Here is a 22109-nt window from a genome sequence, read left to right on the forward strand (position 1 = left end):
CACGGAAGAGATCAGAAGTGAAACCTGGTTTACTTTACCAGGTTATTTTTAACGCCAACTGCAGAGTATTAGTGGTTTCATAAGACCTTTTGGGGGGGTGACCTTCAGTATTAGGGCAGGGTGGAAGCTTCGTGAGAAAGGTCGGGATAGACTGGACAACCTAAGGAGGTCAAACGATCAATACATCCCAATTTCCCCAATCGCGGAGTCCACTCAGTGTAACCCAGCCGGGCGGAAGGTAGCGGGTACCCACCAGAGCCACGCCCCTCCCGGCGTCCGTCTCTGCACTTGCGTCACTTCTGGCCCTGGGCGATTCGCATCCGGGTCAGAGTGAGCCTCTTGCTCTCCGAGTGTGTTACTGGTGGAGGTGTCGCGCTGTCCGCGTTCTCTCTTCCCAGTGTGATCGAGCCGCAGTGCCTGCCGGCGAGGAGTACCCGCTGCCTCGAGCAGAGAAGGACGAGGAGGGGACCTGGGAGCGGGCAGCGGCCGGGCTGGGCCGCTCTGGGGCGGGCTGGCGACTTTGCTCCTTCGCTTGCTGCTGTCTCTGGAAACCGGGTGCCAGCACTGAGGAGTCTTCAGCTGACAGCAAGCCCCTTCCCCGGCTCCCCTGCCCGCCCTGCCGGGGAGGGCGGAAGATGCCGGTGAAGAAGAAGAGAAAATCTCCTGGGGTGGCAGCGGCAGTAGCGGAAGACGGAGGCCTCAAAAAGTGTAAAATCTCCAGGTACCACCTTCCCCTACCCTTCAGTCTTACCTCCTCTGCTGCAGGGCTAGAGAAGAAGGAGGCGGGCTGGGTCTCAGGGGTTCGGGCTGGGGAGAGGTGAACCCCCTCTGATAAACCTAGGTGGGAGGCGTGGAACCGCGCGAGTCTGCGCTCGGCTCCGCCTCATGTTCGGTTTGTGTGCTCTGGCGCCCGCAAAGGGACTCGGAGAGTCGCCTCACGTTGAGCCTACGTGCCAGGGAGGGTGGGGAAACAGGAATGCGAACGCAAATTGCCCTCTTTCCCGTTACCCCCTATTCCTTTAATCCTTTCCCCCGCCTTCCTTCCAGACCTAGAAGTGAGTACAGATCCGTGCAAGGGTCACTTCTAGAATTTCTTTGTAGAGTGTGAAGAAAGGAACAGAGCACGAGGAATTTTGACCTGACAACTACCATGGGAATGGTAGAAAAAAAGCTCCTTATGCTGTAATTGGCCTCCAAATTTAGTATTTGGAGTGATCTAACCCGGACCATCCCAGCAGGAGCCCCATTTTCTGGAAGTATAGCGCCTCCACCTGAGCCAAGTCCCTATGTGCGGAGTTGGAAAGGCCCTGCGTGCGTTTTGTGTTTCAGCCATCAGGCTGCTGTTAGCTCTCAATATAAATATTAATAATTTGAGAGCTGTTGTACTCTGTATCCTCTTGGAGAAGAAGAAAAGGCAGAGCTGTAGTTGTATAGCTCTTTGATCCCCTTGTAGCGTGTCATTAAGGCATTAAAGCAATGTTGTATGCTGCAAAAAAAATTGCAATTTAGGTGTGAGAAGTGAGTTTTTAAAATTCCCTTTTCGGGTGTCTTGACTGTATTAGTGGTTGGCACTTAATGTAACAACTTCAGATGCTACCATTTAAAGTAGCCAGCATTATAAAGAAGAGATAATGATAGAACTATCCTTAAAGAGAGTTCTGCTTAAAATGTGAGGTAGGTGACTTCTTTAGTCTGCATTATCCTTTTTGTAATTGGTTGAATTTTTTTCCTCATTACTGTGTTTGGCAAAAGAGCCCAAGGGTATTTCTTGGACTGTTACTGTGAAAGATACTGCTGTTTTCTTATACCTCTTGATAACTCATACTAGAATTTGACATAGTTACTCCATTAGCTCATATTTTTTTTTTGAAACATGCAAATTAGTTTTTTGTTACATTAACTTGTAGTAATCTTAATTGTATAATGTATCAAAATTATTTAAATTAAGCACATTAAAACTGCTGAGCAGTCAGTATTATTAGAACTCAGGTGATACTTTGCTCTATCAACTTAAAATTTTAAATATGGCACCCTTATTTTATATTACATTATTCAGTAGCAGAAGTTATAGCATTCCGAAGTCACTGTGGTAGTGTGGAACCTTGAGAAAAGGTTCTCTGTTCATTAAATCCTCAAGGCTTTGGCCCAATTATTTGAACTGGTATTATCTGTTAGGGTTTTTTTTTTTTTCTTTTTAATCTGTGGAATCTAATTATAGCCTTAAGTCCTATATTATCTTTTGTCTCTAAAATATTGATTTAAGCTTGGTAGATGATAAATAAACAACTCTTAATATATAATATTATTCTGAAATATTGATTCACTGAGTATCAAAATATACTTTGTAAGATTTGTTTTCAAATTATACACATATATAATTTCCATACAAATCAGCAGAAGAATCACTGTGAAGATTTATACCCAACTACCAGTCCTGGATTGAGACCATTAGGTTGAACTTCTGTGTGGTCTTTTGAAATCTGGGAGAAATAATTTTAGTGATATTTTTGGAATTTGATAGTGAGCAAAGTAGCATTTGGGTTTTGTTAGAAATTTTTATATATAGATTACTGTTTCAAATTGCAAATATTTAACAATTCCAATTTTTCCCTATAACACCAACTGTAAAAAAATAAAAATACTTTGGTTTGAATTGAAGTAGTTCATATTGAACTTAGCTTTTCACTAAAAGTTGAGACTTGTTAAAATTCTTAGGCATTTGTGTGTTTTCTAAGCTATTGCAGATCCCAACCCCCTGCTAGACTAATAAGTGGAGAGGAACATTTTTCAAGCAAGAAGTGCCTGGCTTGGTTTTATGAGTATGCAGGTAATGAAATTAATATAAGAAGATAACAGTCACATGCTTTAAAACGTTCTTTTTGGTTTATTCATTTAACAAATTATTTATTGCAGGCCTGCTATGTGTTAGTCCTTTGTGCTGAGATCAGGGTCAAGACAGAGGATTATGGTTAGGCTAAGAATTTGGTGCCCTTTCAGGCTGATATTTCTTTAAATATATAATTTAGTATATGTTTAATGGGAGGGGTGAAACTCATTTACTGTTAGTAAAATTTGTAAACAGATTCACTTATTGGTTTATATCCATGGGCTACAGTAGAGTTGGTATTCTGGAAAACACAAAGTATGTAATAAAACATTTTATACTTTATATTTGTTTTTCTTTTCAGTTTTCTTTTGAAATTTTTCTGAACCATAAACTGACATTTTCTGAAACTTTTGGGAGACATAGTAAAAGATTTAAAACTCAGGTATATCATTACATGACAGATTTATCCTTTAATATAATTGCTATTTATTTAACCATTCATTTCTCCTGGAGATGCAATAATAAACAGACTGATATTAGTACAGTGTACTAAATGCTATATTAGGAAGATGCACTGTGAAAGTTCATAGGAGAAATGTATAATCCAGCCTTGGAAGTTTCAGGGAAAGCTTCTTGAAGAAGCTAATTTAAACTACAGTAAATCCCTGTAAGTGGTGAATGAAAAACTCTAGGCCTAGGGTGAAACTAGTTCAGAGGTGAAAGTCAAAGCCTGGGATGAGGCCAAAGAGTTAAGCAAATATATGAAAAAGAACACTTGTTTTCCATTTATTATTAACTTCTTCATAAACATATATGAAAAGAAATTTTTTTCCCTTAGAATGATTTAGTTCTTTTGGAATTATTGGTTTTAAAGTTTTTTTTGTTTTTTTTTTTTCCTTACTCCCCTTTGTTTCCTTTCTTTTACCTGCCTCCCTGTTTGGGTTTTTTGTTTTGTTTTGTTTTTCCCCTTTTATCACTATCATTCTCAGAGTGTTTGTTTAGAATAAAAGTGTATATGCAGTCACTGTCTTGTACTTATTGCTAATCAAGTTAAGGTCTCAAGAGTACTTCGAACTTAAGGTTAAGGTTTAGGCTAACTGTATGGAAAATAAGACTATTTTGGAGGACAGTAACTTCACTGTTGGGATCCACTGAGCGATCCCAAAAGTATAATTTAAAAATTGTTTAGTAACAGAACAGATTCTTTCTAGACCAGAAAAACTGCTATTACTGGCATCCCAAGACAACCACTAACCCAAATTAAATAGAGGGAATTCATTTTCTTTTGACCTCCATTTAAAATGTTGACCCAGTATTCAAAATGCCAGTTTTACTGGTATGTATGATAATGATACAGAATCAAAAGGTCAGTCATCTTATTTTGCCTATAAAAGGTACTAGATACCATAAAATTAGTCAGTTTTTTTCTTTCATGCTTGCTTGTTTTACTTCTCATAGGGACTTTCCTGGGTAGCATAAGATTTGATTTAAACATTTATTTCCTATACAAGCGTTTTTTAATGGCCAGCAAAATAATTGCTATCTTTATTACAGAAATTGTGCTAATTATATAATTTTCTCCTATGACCGTTCTGTTAAGTAGGTGGTGTTATCCTTATTTTCTAGACGAGAAAACTGAGGCTTAGATTAAGTGATTTGACCAAGATCATACAGTGACAAGAACCTGGATTCAAACTCAGGTCATTCTGACCATAGAGCCTATGCTTTACTACTGTCTTATTTTAAAATATGTACATGGCAGCTAGTTTTTCTTTTACAAAGAAAATATTAGTAAGTGTACTTTAGGTTAACTTATCTTCTGTCCTTCACTGAATGATGCATATTTATTGAGCACTTGTAGGTCAGGCACTGTGCTAAGTGCTGGGAATATAGTGGTAAACAAATCAGACAAGATCCCTGCCCTTGGGAGGCTTGCCTTCTAGCAGGGAAGACAGACAGTGAATAAGTTAAGTAGGTAAGATAATTACAGATTGTGGAGGATTATAAAAGTAATAAATATGGTATGATGCAGGGATAGAAAGTAGAAAGTTGGGATGGACTTTCAAATAAGGTGAATAGGGAAGGCCTCTCTAGAGATTACTTTGGTCAGAGACCTAATTGATAAGGAGGTGCCAGTTGTTTGCCAAATAAACAGTAACTGGGATGTCCCTGTTTAAAATGGAGACAATAATTGTGCCTACTGAGATAATACACGTTAAGAAAGCACTTAGCGCTGTACCTGGTTAAATATAGTCAGAACCCAATAAGTGTCAGCTATTATTAAAAGAGTAATATTGCAGCATCAGATTTACTGGTTGTATATTTTCACAATACTGTTCCAAAATTAACAGTATAGTTCCTAGGTAGTTTATGTTGAAGGTACTGTGTCATTTCATTGAGCAGATTTCCGCCCCCCCCGCCCCCCACCCCGAGCATCTGCTATGGCTGGCATTGTTTTAGACCCTGCAGGTATACCTGGGAACATTTCTTTATGGTTATTAAAACATCAGAAAATTGATTTTTTTTTTAAGTTTTAAAAATGTTTTACCACAAATCTTGTTTATATATTACAGGTCATGTGTGATAGCCTGATAGTTTTGCCCTTTCATAACACGTCTCATCTTGAGTGCTATTTACATCAGCAAGGATTCAGTAATATATTGGGCCTGTTACTGAACAAAAACATAGAAGGTGAAAAGGCACTTTTAAGGTCTTATAAAGAATCAGAAAAAAGGTGGGATAGAATTGCATAATCCTAATAAGTAACCAGCTGGTAGAGTGAACTAAATCATTTTCATAAATTCTTATATTGAGTGGAAGCCTATTTTGTGCCTGAAAGAGTCAGTTAAATTCCACTCCAGAGGTTTTACCCTGGGAGTAGTTTTATTGAAGAGTTTGTTTCAAGAAGTATAATTGATGTTATGCATTCTGGGGAAAAGAACATTAGTATAGACCTTGTTTTAGATTTAGATTGTTGCTATCATTATTTGCATTGCTTTGTGAAAGTCACTTGTCATTTACAGAAGGGTCTTATATCTATCTTATATATCTCCATATAACATAATTTGATTCTTATCAAATTTTAATCACTAATCTCCCATTTTCTAGGGAGGCTATATTTTATGACAGTAACTGATATTTCTTGACATGACTTTCTCTTCTAAAAATACTAATGATGGCAGCTTTGAGGGCAAGTCTGCTTTCTTGTTGCATTAGAAAGTTTAGAGTATATTTCCATCATGCCTTAAGAAAAAAACTTTTCTTCCATTAAATTTTTTATCTGATTTTTACTTTCATCCAAACCACATATAAGGATTCATATTCAGTATTTTTTAACACCTTAATTGTATATGTGTGCTTTTAAAATTATATAATTAACACATTCTCATTAAAAAAACCCTCCAAATATATATTAGGAAGTGAAAGTTTCCTGTAATTACCACCCCTTCACCTTTTAACACCTCACTGCATAAATAAGTGCAATGCTTATTTAAACCAGAAAATTTTTAAAAAGGTTTTGGTTTCAGACCATGTTGTGAACATCATCTTAGCAGCCTGGACCTCATCTGAGATGGTAGGAGTTTAACTGGTCACATATTGGATGGTTACATTCTTCTGTTAAGAAAAACCATAGGACCTTGGCTTCATGTTGTGCTTGTGAACTAATGGTGGTGATATAAAATGCCACCTGAGCAACCTTGGTCTAGTCGATGACTTACAAAGCTGGAGTATTTTTAGTCCTTAAGAAGGGAAAACAAGTTTCTCTTAGCTACTTTAACAATAATATTTGAAGACTGTATTTTCTTTGAAAACGAGGTGTGGTAAACATTTCTATCATATTTTATATTTTAAAATTTGTTTTACCTTCCTCATTATATTAGTTTCAGGTGTACAACATAATGATATATGTATATATCGCAAAATGATCACCACCTGTCACTACACATAGTCACAAATTTTGTTTTCTTGTGATGAGAGCTTTTATGATTCACTCTCTTAGCTACTTTCAAATACGCAAAACAGTATTATTAACTATAGTCATCCTGCTCTATATTACATCCCCAGGACTTACTAAGTTTGGAAGTTTGTACCTTTTGACCACCTTCACCCATTTTGCCCACCCCTGCCTCTGGCAACCACCAGTCTGGTCTCTGTATTTGAGTTTGGGGGGGAGGAAGGGGGTTGGTAGATTTCTTATGCAAGTGAGCTCATATGGTGTTTGCCTTTCTCTGTCTGACTTGTTTCACTTAGCAAAATGCCCTCAAGGTCCATTCATGTTGTCACAAATTTGTTTTACTCTTATCAAGTCAAAAAAGAGACCTAGCAATGATGTAATTACTATATGGGAATCTGATAACGTAAAAAATATGAGAATTGGTGTACTGACTTATATTTACTGTTACTAAGGAGAAAAATATAAGAAAAATGTCCTTAATTTTTGGACTAATGATAGACATAGCTAATTGAGGGATTAAGCATTTATTTCTACATTAAGATGACATAATGCTTATGCTTTACTGTCTATTTTAGGACCAAGTAAATAAGGAAAATATCTCATTCTGGAATCTGAATGTTGTAATTTCCTTATATCGTTATTTTCATAATATATCTTAAAACTAGTAAATTTTATTTGGGTATATTTCAGAAGGTTAATGAGTGACCTTCTGTTCTAGTAAGAAACAGATACTCTCCTCTGTTTACTGTCTTGAATTGTGGGTTGGTACTGGCACAGTCTAGTAGAATAAGAAGCTCAAACCTTCTTGTGCTTCTTTATTAATGCATTGTGAAAAATTTTATTCAGAGGAGGTTCTCAGTAAATGCATTTTTAATGGATAGGTTCAAGTTATTGTACAAGCTAGAGACTGATATTAACGTTGCTTTGTTTTCTATTTCCTTAATTATATTTTATAATGTGTTCAAAGAGTATTTCAAAATTAAAAAATTTTTAATCTGGTGACAAGTATTTATACTTTATCAAAGGTATGTCAAAATTCAAATTCAGTTATTCACAAAAAATGTTATGGTGTATTCATAGATGCCTTTAACACAGTGGCTTATGTTTTATGTTGACATTAAATTATAACAATAAAATATATAAATTATTTTTGTCTTTGAAGGTCCTGATGAAGTTGTAGGGCCAGAAGGAATGGAAAAATTTTGTGAAGACATTGGTGTTGAACCTGAAAATGTATGTTTTATTTCTAAGTAGAATGGAATACAAGTGGGGTATAGCATATTCATAAATTTCTAAAAATTGGAACACTTTAATTTTATAAGAAGATTTTGTTTCTTCATGAATATTGTAGATTTTCATTTAGGTTTTTTTAAATGTATTTATATTGGGCACGTGTTCTCTTTCTTGATACAAATGTCATTTGTAATAGAGTAAGAGAGATTCTACCTTCAGAAATTGTTAGAACTTTTTGCTTTTAAGAAATTGGCTCATCTAAATTTCTTTACAGTTAATAATTCCAGAGATTGTACTCTTTAATAGTTAAAGGATGGAAATAGTTGTATAAAAATGCTCTCCATGATAAATATAGACATGATTATCTCTATGCTGACTTTTCCCCTATCCTTTATGTTCTGTTCTTTCCAGATTATTATGTTAGTTTTAGCGTGGAAATTGGAGGCTGAAAGCATGGGATTTTTTACCAAGGAAGAATGGTTAAAGGGGATGACTTCATTACAGTAAGAAATTTTTTTAAAAAACAAATTTGATGGCCTATTTGAAGATCTTAATTGATATTTTGTGCTTCGTAGTTTTTTGGGAGTAAGGTTTCACCTTAAATTAATCAGATTGGTTTGATCTAGAACAATCAGTTTAGTATTGACAAAATTTATATTATGGTCTTTGACAAAATGAACTGTTACTCCAGTTTTCATATTCCCTAAGAAAGAACCTAAGAACAGTTCTATTAAAACTCGAGTCTCTTGATGGGTGAATTAGAGATTCATGATCAAAGTTATTTACTCATGGGATGTTTGAGTGATAAGGGATTTCCTTCTCAGAATGTAGAATTCTACTACATGAGGAGTTTGTTCTTGGGCAGTCCTAAGCTCTGGGGCCTCCTCTCTCTTCAGTTTTATACTTGACTTAAAAAAGAAATTTGATATAAAAAGAAAAGAATGTCTGTATGTGTATAACTGAGTCACTTTGCTGTACAGCAGAGATTGGCACAACATTGTAAATCAACTCTACTTTAATGCAAAAAAATTAAAAAAAAAGAAATCTGAAGAGAGTTACATGACACTTTTATTATTTCTTTTTTGCCAAATGAATCTCATGAATACAAAAGTAGAAATATTGTTTGGCTCCTGTGCAACCATTAGCCGTTTTATAGTTGTATACTTTCAGTTTAGGATGCTGCCTTGGGACACTTTTATAAGTTATAAAATTGCTTCTTTATAAAAATAATTTGATTTTGGCTTTCCAGAGTAAAGTGTGCTTAATTTCAGAGTCAGTTAGTAATTGTGTATTAATTTTATATTATGTCATGTTCCTGATGTTCATGCAGGAAGTTATTAATAATCAACATTCTAAAATAGTTAGAGCAAGCATAAATTTATAATATTTTTGAGCCCCAAACTGGAGGTTAATTAGCCATGTGATTTCCTGTTGTGATTATGCTTTTATTAACACACTTAACTGTTCTTTACTCCTTGTTTGCCTATCCTTAAATTTCAAAATACTTGGTTATTTTTTTTAAGTGTATTTGTTCATATGAAACTTAAATATTTATATTTGGATTTTCAGTGTCTAATGTTTTGTAATTCTCCTTTTCAACCAGCATTAACATTTAGATATTTTGTGTGTGTGTGTGTGTGTGCGTGTATATATATATATGTGTGTGTGTGTGTATGTATACACATACAAACACATATGTATATGTATATATATTTGTTTAATGTAAAAATCTTTGCTCATATGAACCAAATCATAGTTCCTAGAATAGAACATAAAATCAACCCTCTCACTTTTATTACTTATAAGTGAGATGAGGAGTCTGAGACTCAGAGAGGTGAAGAAAATTTTTGCCAAAGTTTACATAGTTCTTAGTGGCAGAGATAGGACGTAGAATTTAAATTTCCTGATTACCAGTCTACCATACTGTACTTCCTATTGCATCATCCCTTTATGTATATTCCTTTGTTACATTCTTTATAAAACAGAAGGCCATTATTAACTTTTAAAATCATAGTATTTATAACCAAGGCTGCCATTCATCTAGGTGTCATAACATGCCAAATTAAAATAATGTTGATTCTGAAATTCTTTGAGCTATTTCTCACCATTTAATTAGCTTTATAGAGAAAGATAAAATATACAAGATTATGCAAAGAATATAAACTAATTTCATGTAGCTCAGTCTGTTTTATTAAAATTTATATCAGTTGCATGGGTTGTCAATTGTAAGACATTTTATTTGGCATTACAACTGCTTTATGTACTCTTCCTACTGCTTTTTTGTCTATTGCTTTTTAAAATATCTCAGCTAACAACTATTTGTATATTTTTAAACCAAAAGTTTCTAATTATTTATGTTTTTGAATTACTTGATATAATATAAAGAGCCTCTGTATAACAGAAATATGTAAACACGAAGTGTTTCTAGTATTTACTTTTGAATAATTAGCATATGGCCTTGGGTATATGCTAGGGAAATTGATGAACCCATGAACATGTTGTTTATTAGCGTATCTTTCCAATAGGAAGTTCACAGGCTTTACAAAATAAAAGCGATATTTAGGACTTAAAATTGACCCAGAGGTTTCTGTTTCATTCATTTATTATCCCCTGCACATCTGCTTAGAACTCTGTAGTGTATATCTTTGAAGCTACTAAAATTAGGCAAGCACTATTGACTGGGAAAATAGTTATTTTTTTTTTTACCCCCAATGATCTAGATTGCTTTGTTGAAGTACAGAGTATCTTCTCTTAAATGGCTAAGTCTTATTACTCCCTGAATCTTCTTGTAAAGAACTTGCTAGGAATAAAATAGTTTAAAATGTAAACCAATAGAGACAAAAGAATCTATAAAACTTGTTTTTTTAAAAATGTATAGTCATCTAGTATACTTGGTTTTATATAATCATTATAAAATGTAAAATTTCACAGACTTGATTCCTTTTATAGGTTTTTCATATTTTTAGGATTTAATTTAATCTGGACATAGTTATTTGATGGTTCCTAAATCATCTTAATGTAGTTATCAATTGTTTCAAATTAATTAATTTTAACACGTAGAAAACTTTAAGTAGAGCTCTGCTAAAGAATAGAAACAGTCTGGTAGTTAAAACATATATTATGGTCAAGAATAGGGGACTGTCATAATCATGGTTAATTATAATCTGTAATTGTATAATGCTTAACAGTTTTCAGAATATTTTTTTTTACATTTATTTATTTTAAAGCTGTTATTCATACAGACTTTTCACAACTGAATTGTCCTCTTTTGTGTGAAAGAATTTATGGGTATGAATTTGTATATAATTGGACTAGAATGACCATTTTTTTAAGTTTCGGAGATGTAATTGCCATATCCTTTCCAGATACTTTGCTCTATTTCGTTTTCATCATTGTTTAATAATAGTCAAATTTCCCTTCAAGTCAGATTTAATTTAGGAGGTATTTAAACACCTATTTTATCTAAAGTACTGTGCCGCTTACTGATGATAACAGTGAGGCATGGGACACAGCTCTGCCCCTTAGTTACATTTCAGTAGGGTGGGAAAGGCATTACTGCAACCATACTGTAACCATAGGCATACTGTAACCATAAATCCAGGTGGAATGGGACAAGTACTAGAGTAAAAGTACCAAATACTGTGAAAGCACAGCTGCTAAGGAGGTTAATGCCAGCTGAGTAGATGGGAAAGTCTTTACTGTAGGTGTGGCATTTGAACTGGACCTTGAAGAATGATTAGGATTTTGATGGTTGAGTGTATAGGAAAATGTTGTTTCAAGAAGAAATTGTGAGCAGAGCCTTGAGAAAAGAAAACATATGTCTAGTTTGCTAGAATCAAAAGGTACGTACAGAAAATTGACAGAGTAGTTTTAAACTCCAGATAGTTGGGATAATGGCTACATTATGCAGGGCTTTGACTAATATGTTGAGAGAGTTTAAACCATATGTTTTAGCTTGGGAAGCCATCAGAGATTTTTGAGCATAGGAATCATCAAAGATTTTGGGGATAGTTTTCAATAGAGGAGGTTTTTGTTTTTGTTTTTGTTTTTTAGGTCATAGACTCTTTTGAGAACCTTAGGAAAACTGTGGACCTTATCCGCATTAAGATGCACATCTGTAGAGGCAAGATTCCAAGGATACTTGAAAGTTTTATTCTGGCATACCTTACTGGAGCAGATAACTTTTCTCATACCTACTAGCTGAAAGTTTGTTGTTGGAGCATCTACCATGCTGTTAGAGAAAATTGTGGGCATATATCTTTAACAAGAGTGTACTTGATTATGATAATGCAAAAAAGAGCCAAAAGGATAACATCTGACAAGAATGGTAGTAACTAAGCTGTCTGCCAGTAGACTACAAGTTGTACACCTTCTGGTCTCCATATTGAGCCCTGTACTTTGAAGATTATAGGCTTAACTGGCTTCACTTTCTTTAGGAGGGAGGAATGGGGAACATTTGTACAATTTTTTTGGTGGGAGTAGAAGAGTTGAATAGATTTGGATGCTGTGGTGTCTGTGGTGTATGACTATCATTCACTTAGCATTGTGGGCCCAAGTACTAATTGCCATTGGCATTCTTCCCCTTTGCTCTCCCCGAGAGTCATCAAAACAATTTCAAAATGCCCCTGTTCCACATTTCCAAATACCCCCCAGAGATGGATTAATTGTATTGTTCAGGTCCATACACCTGATTCAGAGAAAGTTCTAGTCTTTGGCCATACCACTCTCAATATGCCCAATCTCGTCAGAGAAAGTTCTAAATCCATAACTTGGTTAATAAAATTCTTCCTGTTATACATCAGTGTGTCATGGCATTCTTATTGACTTAATGATTAAGGAAGATAACCTCACTTAGATCTAATATATAAATGAAAATTTTTTCTCATTTTAAAGGTTTTAAATGAAGCAGAAATTCAGAAGCCTCTCTTGTTAATCAGACGTTTAACAATACTCAGGAAATTAATTCCCAAGCCTTTATGTTGAAATTTAAACCCATTTCACTGGTTCTAACAGCAGTGACCTTGGAGATTGCTGTCATATTGTGCCAGTGTTCTCTAAAATTTGTGTGGTTTTATTTGATTGTTATTTTTAAAAGTGCTATTCTTACTTTCCATGCTACACTAGTTAAGTATGCTTTTCTTTTTAGTTCAGGGGAAATAGTCTTTCTAAACTTGCCAAGTTAAAAGGTATCAACATTAACTCTTGTGAGTCTATTTTGGGGCTAGATTAAATATTAAGAATTGTGTTTAACTGCTTGGGCATGATTACTGGTTTTGCTGGGTCTGGTCACGGTCTTTATGATGTTCGTAATAGATACGGAAGTTTGTGCTCTTATTTTTTTCACTCTTCTCCAAGAAGAAAACATTAATTGTCAGTTCTATTAAATTATTTCTCAACTGAAAGATGTAGATAAAGGATTATAATGATAAGAAATAGTTTGCAGAGAGCCACCAATGTGAAGATCATTTTTTAGCCATTTGCCTCAAAAGGAGCCTATCAAGCTAAGAACTGTGCTACGCATTTAATACATGATTCTCATTTAATCTTACGGTTGTCTCTTACTGTTTTTGTGGTTTTAAAATGGGAAACAGATTGGTAAAGGTTAAGTAACTTGCCTAAAGCCACATGACTGGAAGGTGGAGAAATTGGAATTTTAACTGGTCTCTATTTGACTTGAAACTTCGTTCTTTATCTCTGTCTTAAGCTTGTTGAGATCATATACTAAGTAATATTGTTGCTTTATGTACCTATGGAATGTAAAATATTTGGGAAGGATTTTAATCTCTTGGATTCTTATCTCCTTGAGAGACTTGTCAGTCACTACTTATATACTTTACAATTTTGTTTGAACTACAGTTTTCCACTAACCTTTCCCCAGGTAGGAATTTTGACGCTTCTTGTAATTAAATTAATATATCATCTACTTTGTTGTTTATTATTTAACAAATAATTTTGTTAAATAATACTTTTATTTAACAAATAATTTTGGAGTGCTTCTATATGCCAGGCCCCATGTTAATATGGAATGAGGATGATTTTCAAACTCTGGTGGTAGTGAGAGAAATAACTTTTGAAAGTAGGGAGGTATCCTTTAACTTGTTTGCCTTCCTGAATTGCAAGTCTGTTAAGATTCTGCATGAGATTTTGTGTGAAAATGTGAGTCACATCACTAAAAAAAATGTGAAAAGCACTGCTTCAGGAAGCTACAAAGATTTAGAGAAAATGAGGCCCCTACCTAAAATAGATCATCATGGGGAAGGGAGTACTTGTAACTAGTTACTTTAGTACTAGTACCTTCTGAACATTCTCAGTTGATAACTCTGGAGATATTGAAGACTTCATTTCCTAATTTTCAAACAGCTTAATAGTAACATATAATCTGAGAATTTGTTTCTTTTGTGTATTCTTCTGGTAGAAGTTAACTGCATTTTCAACTTTCATTAAAACTTTTTCATATAATGAAGTATTTTTGTACTAATAGAAGCCATTTATTGAAATAGTAAGTAATAAATTTCTAATGGTAAGAATAAATTTTTCTTGTTTCTGCATGAAACATTTTGTGCACTCATTCATATGCAAGGAACTAGGCCCCAGACAAATTAGATGATTAACTTATCCAAATTTTGATTTCTGTTTCTGGCAGATATGGCATCCTAAATGTGCAAACAAACCATTTCCCATGTTAAACAGTTAAATGTCGGATAAAATATTAAAGCATCCTTTAAAAAACACACCTGGACTTGACTGTAAATTAAGGAAAATAATCAGAGGCCAGAATTTATAAGAGATGGTGATTCCATAGGGATCTACGGAGCTGGCATTTACCCTGAGGATACCTACCTATTCTCAGTCACCTAGGATCTGGCCATTTATCTGTGCGTGCTGGGAACTGGAGACAAATTGCAACGAGAATCAGATCAAAACCTCCTACATTTAGTCATTGATGCCAAACCTACCCAGTAGATGGAGACTTGATTGCTTGGGCTTGGTTCTGCATATACAGTTGGAGACAGAGGGCTTCTGGTTGAGAGAATTCCTAATTAAAAGCTCTTTGTGGGGAGTCCAGTGGCCTAGTGGTTAGGATTCCGGGCTTTCACTGCTGTGGCCCGGGTTCAGTCCCTGGTGGGGAACTGAGAACCCACAAGCCACGTGGCACGGCTCTTCGTCAGATTTAGGCACAATCCAGAAATGTATTTTGGAATTGTCCCAGGTAATCACTACTCCCATGTGTTTCGTGGAAGCAATTCTTCTGTACAGGAAAGCATTTTAAACAGAAGCCTCAATTTCTACAGAAAAAATTTCAGTGATCATTAACAATCAGAAATCACTAAACAAGTTGGGAAACAGATCTTAAACTTTAAAATAAGACTTTAAGGCTAGTATTTTGAATAATTATAATCTCAGTTTAAAATAACTACATTTAATGTGTTTTAAAAGAAAAAAGAGGAATGGTCTCAGATGATCAGATTTCAGATAATTACATTTCTAAAAGTGAAATATATAAAAGATTTAAAACTCAATAGGTGAGCTGCAAAGGAGATAGATGTAAATAAAATAGGAATCAGTGACCTACAATATCTGAGGAAAATAGGGAAGAGGTTAAGAGCTATAGTGGATAAATTTTTTTTTTTACTGTTAAGTTTTGAGAGTTTTCTCTATATTCTAGATTTAATTCCTTCATTGAATATGTGGTTTGCAAAATTTTCTCCCCCTCTGTAGCTTGTGTTTTCATTCTCTTACAAGGACTTCTGCAGAGCAAAAGTTTTAAATTTTGTTGATGTCCAGTTTATCAGTTTTTCCTTTTTATGTGTTTTTGGTGTCAAGTCTAAGAATTCTTTGCCCTAGCTCTACATCCCGAGAATTTTTTCTTACTTTTTTTCTAGAAGGTTTGTAGTTTTACATTTTACTTTTAAATCAGTAATACATTTTGAGTTTATTTCTTTAAAAAGTATGAGACTTAGATTTTGGTTTATTTCTTTACCTGTGGATGTCCACTTGCACCAGTACCATTTGTTGAAAAAGCTCTTTCTCCTATTGAATTGCTTTACACTTTTGTCAAAAATCATTTGGGCATATTTGTGTGGTCTGTTTCTAGCTTCTCTGTTCTGTTCTGTTGATCTTCTTCCACTACCACACAGTGTGGATTACTTCAGCTACATACTAAGTCTTGAAGTCAGGTAGACTGATCATCTTTTTTCATTTTTTAGCTACTACAGTTTCTTTGCTTTTCCAAACATTTTAGAACAATCTTCTATATTTACAAAAAAATCTTACTGAGGTTCTTGTTAAACTGAATGTGAATTTCAGAAGAATTACATCTTTACTTCTTTGACTTTTCTGATTCGTGGAAGATAGATATGTCTCCATTTATTTAAGTGTTTGGTTTCTTTCATCAGTCTTGTGTCAAACATACATCCTGTACATGTTTTGTAAGAATTAAACCTAAATATTTCATCTTTATTTTGACCACTGTAAGTGGTATTGTATGTTTAATTTTAGCATCCACATGCTCATTATTAATATATAGAAATATAACTGATTTTTGTATGTCCTGTGACCTTGCTGAACTCACTTATTCTAAGATTCTTTTGTGTGTATTCCTTGTGTTTTCCACAGATAGTTATGTCATATGATTATGACGTGAAATAGGGACAGTTTTATTTCTTTTCTGGTCTGTATGCCCTGTATTTCCTTTCCTTGAAATATTGCATTGGCTAGAACTTCTACTACTGTGTTGAATAAGTGTAAGTGTGGACATCCTTTTTTGGCTCCCCATGTTGAGGTAAAAACATCAGTCTTTCACCATTAAGTACTTTTTCCGGTAGGTTGTTTGTAGGTGCTCTTTATTAAGTTGAGGGAGTTCTCTATTTCTGTTTTTCTGTGAGTTTTAACATGAATAGATATTAAATATTTTAAATATTTTTTCTGAGTTAAATCATATAATCATGTAATTTTTCTTTTTCTGGCCTATGAATATGATTACATTGATTTTTGAGTACTGAATCAATCTTGCATACCTGGAATAAATCCCACTTGATCATGGTGTATAATTATTTTTATATACTTCTTAATTCTACTTGCTAATATTTTATTACAGCTTCATGAGGGATATTGGTCTGTAATTTTATTTTCTTTCTTTTCTTATTTATTGAGGTACAATTGACATATATAACATTATATTAGTTTCAGGTATACAACATAATGATTCAGTATTTGTATATATTGCAAAATGATTACCACAATAAGTCTAGTTAACATTCATCGGTATACATAGCTATAAATTTTTTTTTTCTTGTGATGATTTTTTTAAAATACTGTCTTTTTCTGGTTTTGCTGTTACGGTGATACTGTCTTTATAAAATGAACTGGGAAGTTTTTCCTTATACTTTATTTTTTGAAGGAGGCTGTAGAATTGGTCTTCAAAGATTGGTGGAATTCTCCAGTGAAACCACCTGAGCCTGTAGATGTCTTTTATAGATGTTTTTAACTTTCGAATTCAATTTATTAATAATTTAATAGTTACATACTCAAATATTTAATATTTTGAGTGTTGTATTTTTTTGTTTTTAAGGAATTGGTCCATTTCATCTTAAGTTGTCAAATTTATATCCTTTTGATATCTGCAGGTCTGTAATGATACCCTTTGTTTCATTCCTGATGTTGGTAATCTTTGTCTTCTTTTTTTTCTTTGTCATTCTTGCTAGAGACTTGTCAATTTTATTGATCTTTTCCAAAGAATCACATCTTTGTTTCATTGATTTTTTTCTCTAGAAAAGATTCCAAAGGTAGGAGCTTAGATTATTGATTGAGACTTTTTCTCTTTTCTGATGTTTATATTTAGTGCTATAAATTTCCCTGTCAGCACTACTTTGTGTCTCACAAAATTTGATATGTTTTTTTCATTTTCACTCAGTTCAGTATATTTTTTGGTTTCCATTGAGACTTGCTCTCACCCATGGATTATTTAGGAGTTGGCGCTTTAGTTTCTAAGTGTTATTTCTAGTTGGGTTTCATTGTGGTCAGAGGACATATTCTGTGTGATTTCAATTCTTTTATATCTGTCAAGGTTTGTTTATGGCTCAGGATTGAAAAGAATAAGTATTTTGTTGCCATTGAATAGAATGTTCTATTAATGTCGATTAGATCCTGTTGATTGATGGTGCTGTTGAATTCTTCTGTACCTCTGCTGATGTTCTGTGTAGTTGTTCTCTCAATTGCTGAGAGAGAGGTGTGGAAATCTGTAACTATAATTGTGAATTTGTTTATTTCCCCTTTCAGTTCTATAAGTTTTTGTCTCGCATATTTTGCAGCTCCATTGTCTGGTGCATACATTTAGGATTGTTATGTCTTGGTGGATTGACCTTTTGTCATTATGTAATGTTCCTCTCTATTCTGTTAATTTCTTTGCTCTGAAGTCTACATTAGCTGATATTAGTGTAGCCACCCCTCTTTTCTTTTGATTGTTTCTACAATATATCTTTTTCCATTCTTTTACTTTTCAATCTGCCTGTATTGTTATGTTTGAAGTCAGTTTCTTCCAAATAGCAGAGTTAGGTTTCTTTTTTTTACCTACTCTGTCAATCTCTGTCTTATAATTGTTATATTTAGACTACTTATATTTAATGTAATTATTGATATATTAGGGTTTAAGTCTGCCCTGTATTTTATAATTCAAAAATTTCCATTTGGTTCTTTTTATATATTTCTTTCCTTAGACTTTGTATTTCTTTGCTGGTAGTTTCTATCTTTTCATTTGTTTTAATTTGTTCTTGATTGCTTAGTGTAGCCTTTTTATAATAGCTGCTTTAAAATCTGTGTCAAGCAATTCTAAACATCTCTGTCATTTCAGTATTTGCATCTATTGATTGTCTTTTTCCTTTCTATTTGAGATCTTGGTTCTTGCTAGGGCAAGCAATTATTTTTCTTCTCTATTGAAACCTGGAAGATTTGAGTATTATGTTATGAAACTCTGGATCTTATTTAAGCCTTCTGTTTTAGCTAGCTTCCTCTCATACCACTTCAGCAGGAAAAGTGAGGGCCACTACCTTATTACTTCCAGCCTATAGAAGTCGAAGTTCCTCACTCTGCATCTGTTGACATATGAGGAGGGAAGTCCTCATTACTGTTAGCAGACAGGAGAGTTTTAGGTCCCACTAGGCCTCCACTGATACTTTCTTGTTCCCCAAAAAGTCTCTATTGACACTACTAGGGTGGTGGCCTTGTTCCTGCATTGATGGTGAAAGCCCTGACTCTTTATAAATCCTCCTCTGACACTATCTCAGGTCAGAGGAGGATTGACTACTTTTTACTAACTGGTGGGAGTGGAAGTTCATGTTCCCCATGTGGTTTCCACTGACACTGCAGAATTTGAGAGGGCAAACTCCTTGTACTCTGGTGAGGGTAGACCATTCAGGTCCCCATTCAGTCTTTGCTGGCATTGCTGGGATTTGAGCCAGTTTTTCTTTGGTGTTTGACAGGAGAAGAGTGTTTCTTTCTAATGTTTTCTGTCTTGTTAGGCTGCTTACTTTCGACTAGCGGGAGAGCAGGGGTTTTTTTGTTTGTTTTGTTTTGTTTGTCTACCCTCATTGGCATTTCCGTTTTGCTGACTCCTTCATCTCCAAGGCAAAAAGAAAACCCAGGGAACATACGACTGTATTGTTTCTCAGATTCTTTCAGAGTCTTCTTATGTTTGTTTTATGTATAATGTCTAGGGCTTTTAGTTGAATTAGCAGGAGAGATAGGAAAGAGAACATTTACTTCATCTTCCTAGAAGCAGAAGTTATTTCTTGTATCTCTTTTTTTAAAAAGCAAACCTTCTGCCCTCCTTCACTATCCCACTTTAGAGCTCTTTTCTCTGCTCCATTTTAGAACCAGACTCTTTGAAAGCAATTGTCTATGCTTATTTTCTCCAGTTTCTCTCTTCTCGTTCTCTCTTTTAAACCTATGCTAGCAAAACTTTTATCCCTGCGACTCCTCCGAAACCACTCTTGTTAAGGCATCATTTACAAGTGAATAATCAAACCAATAATACTTACAAAACTGTGGCTGAAGCTAAAATTGTACTTAGAGGGAGGTCTATAGTGTTAAATGTTATATTAAAAGAGAAAAAAAGCCTGAAACCAAATGAACTGGTATCTAATTTAAGAAGTTAGAAAAAGGATTAACCCAAAGAAAGCAGAAGAAAAGAGATAAAAAGATGTCCAGCCCTTAGTAAAATAGAAAAAAGATACAATTGAGAGAATTAAATTATGGCAAGGTGATTAAGAAAAGCAAAGAAAAAGCAAAAATATATAAATGTAATAGTCATATTAGAAAATATTATAAATATTTTAATTGGCATATTTAAATAAAATTATATATGAAATGATCAGAAAAGTGTATAAATGACCAAAACTGATTCAAAAAGACATAGAAAATCTGAATGGTCTGATAGCCATTTAAAATGCTGATTTAGTAATTAAAAGGTTTTCCTTCCCTCAATGAAAAGGCTCAGGTGGATTTTCAGTTGCTGAGTTTGGACAAATCCTAATTCCAATGTTCAGTAAACTTTTTCAGAAAACAGAAGAAAGGATACTATTTCTCATTTTGTTTTTTTGAAGCTTATGGTATAAGCTTGTTATAAAACTAGAAAAGAGAGTGTGAAAGAATAAAATTTACAAGCCAGTCTCACTTATGAACATAGCAAGATATCTAGCAATGTATAAAATAGGTAACATGACCAAGTTTGGCTTATTCTAAGAATGCAAGAGTTAAGTAACACTAGAAATGTATTCAGATATTTACACCTTAATAAAACAATAAGTTACTACACATCACATTGTTGATTTAGAATAGTGAAAGTCTTGGTTAAAGCTGAGAATGCTAGGTGTCTACGTCATGAGTACTAAAATTCAGTTTTGAGTGGAATACAGTTGGTCACAGTAGGTGGCACAACTAATTTGATCGGAGGGAGTCAGATGAGCTCAGAGAGCGCAAACTGTGAGTTAGGTTTTGATGAGTAATATTTTGTCAAAATGTTAGAAGGAACAGCATATCAAGTAGATAAAATAATATGTGCTAAAGCATAGCTATGACATTTTGGAATGGTAAGTGAAATTATAACTAGAGCACAGTTATATTTTAAGGATATTGGGCCCTGGCAGGAGATGAGACTGGAGATTTGTGCCAATTGTGAAAGGCTTTGTCTGCCTTGCTTCTTCCTAAGTAGGGGAATATATCAACCCAGGGAGAGTCAGAAAGCCAGTAAATATTTTTGAACATTCCATCTCTTTAGCTTCTTATACTTCATGTCTTATCTTTAGAAATAACATGTATTACTTGTTTGCATTCTTTTGTATATGTGCCTTATGTGACGTTAGGTGCTATCACTGATTTACTTTGATTTTTTGTTTACTAAAAATGTAGGAATTTGAGTTTATTACTGAATCACTAATGTATTTCCTCTGGGTTATATACTAAACTTGTAAAAGCAATCATGGCTAATCTCTTTCACCAAGCTGGTGCCTAAGAACTTCCCAGTGAAATTTGTATCAGAGGCCTGATTAATTTTATTTGTTCTGTCATCTTAACTTTATTTGTGGTCAAAGGACATTATAGTACATCTCTTTTTATCAAATATTTGTGATTTTATTCGAGTTTTTGATGGAGTTGTGGTTGTTTTTTGTTGTTTTTTTTTTTAAAGAAAAGTTATTGGAGTGAACTTTCATTGATTGCCAGATTTTCTTTTTCTTTTATCCTTTTTCCTTTTTGTATTACATTGGTAGATACAAGGCAATAGTTATTCTAAATTTGTGAATCAGAGAATTTTAAACCTAAATTAACTTCATAAATGTGCTCACTTTTTCCTTTAATGCATTCCTTCTAACCCCTAAAGATGCTTTTATTTAATTTTCTTAATTATGTAATATGTTTGATTTGTTTAATTTAAGGTGTGACTGCACAGAAAAGTTACAGAACAAATTTGACTTTTTGCGCTCACAGTTGAATGATATTTCTTCATTTAAGAATATCTACAGATATGCCTTTGATTTTGCAAGGGTAGGTAGAATTTCCATGTTTTCAATTTTAATATTTTTTTAATCTTGAAACCACACT

At 34.1% G+C, this 22109-nt stretch overlaps 1 protein-coding gene across 3 annotated transcripts in view; it reads left to right on the forward strand.

The window, feature by feature from the left end:
- Positions 1-321: 321 nt before the first annotated feature.
- Positions 322-22109, forward strand: part of DCUN1D5 (defective in cullin neddylation 1 domain containing 5) — a 37336-nt gene continuing 15548 nt past the window's right edge. The window contains exons 1-5 of one of the 3 annotated variants that reach the window (XM_082410078.1): positions 322-721; positions 2736-2827; positions 7945-8015; positions 8427-8518; positions 21944-22052. In XM_082410078.1, coding sequence (XP_082266204.1) covers positions 636-721; positions 2736-2827; positions 7945-8015; positions 8427-8518; positions 21944-22052 — 450 coding nt within the window. In that variant the 5' untranslated portion in view covers positions 322-635. The remainder of the gene's footprint in view (positions 722-2735; positions 2828-7944; positions 8016-8426; positions 8519-21943; positions 22053-22109) is intronic. The other 2 variants (XM_082410079.1, XM_082410080.1) reach the window with 2 other exon arrangements.

Source organism: Balaenoptera physalus, assembly GCF_965194825.1.
Source record: "Balaenoptera physalus genome assembly, chromosome: 10".
Taxonomy (NCBI): domain Eukaryota; kingdom Metazoa; phylum Chordata; class Mammalia; order Artiodactyla; family Balaenopteridae; genus Balaenoptera; species Balaenoptera physalus.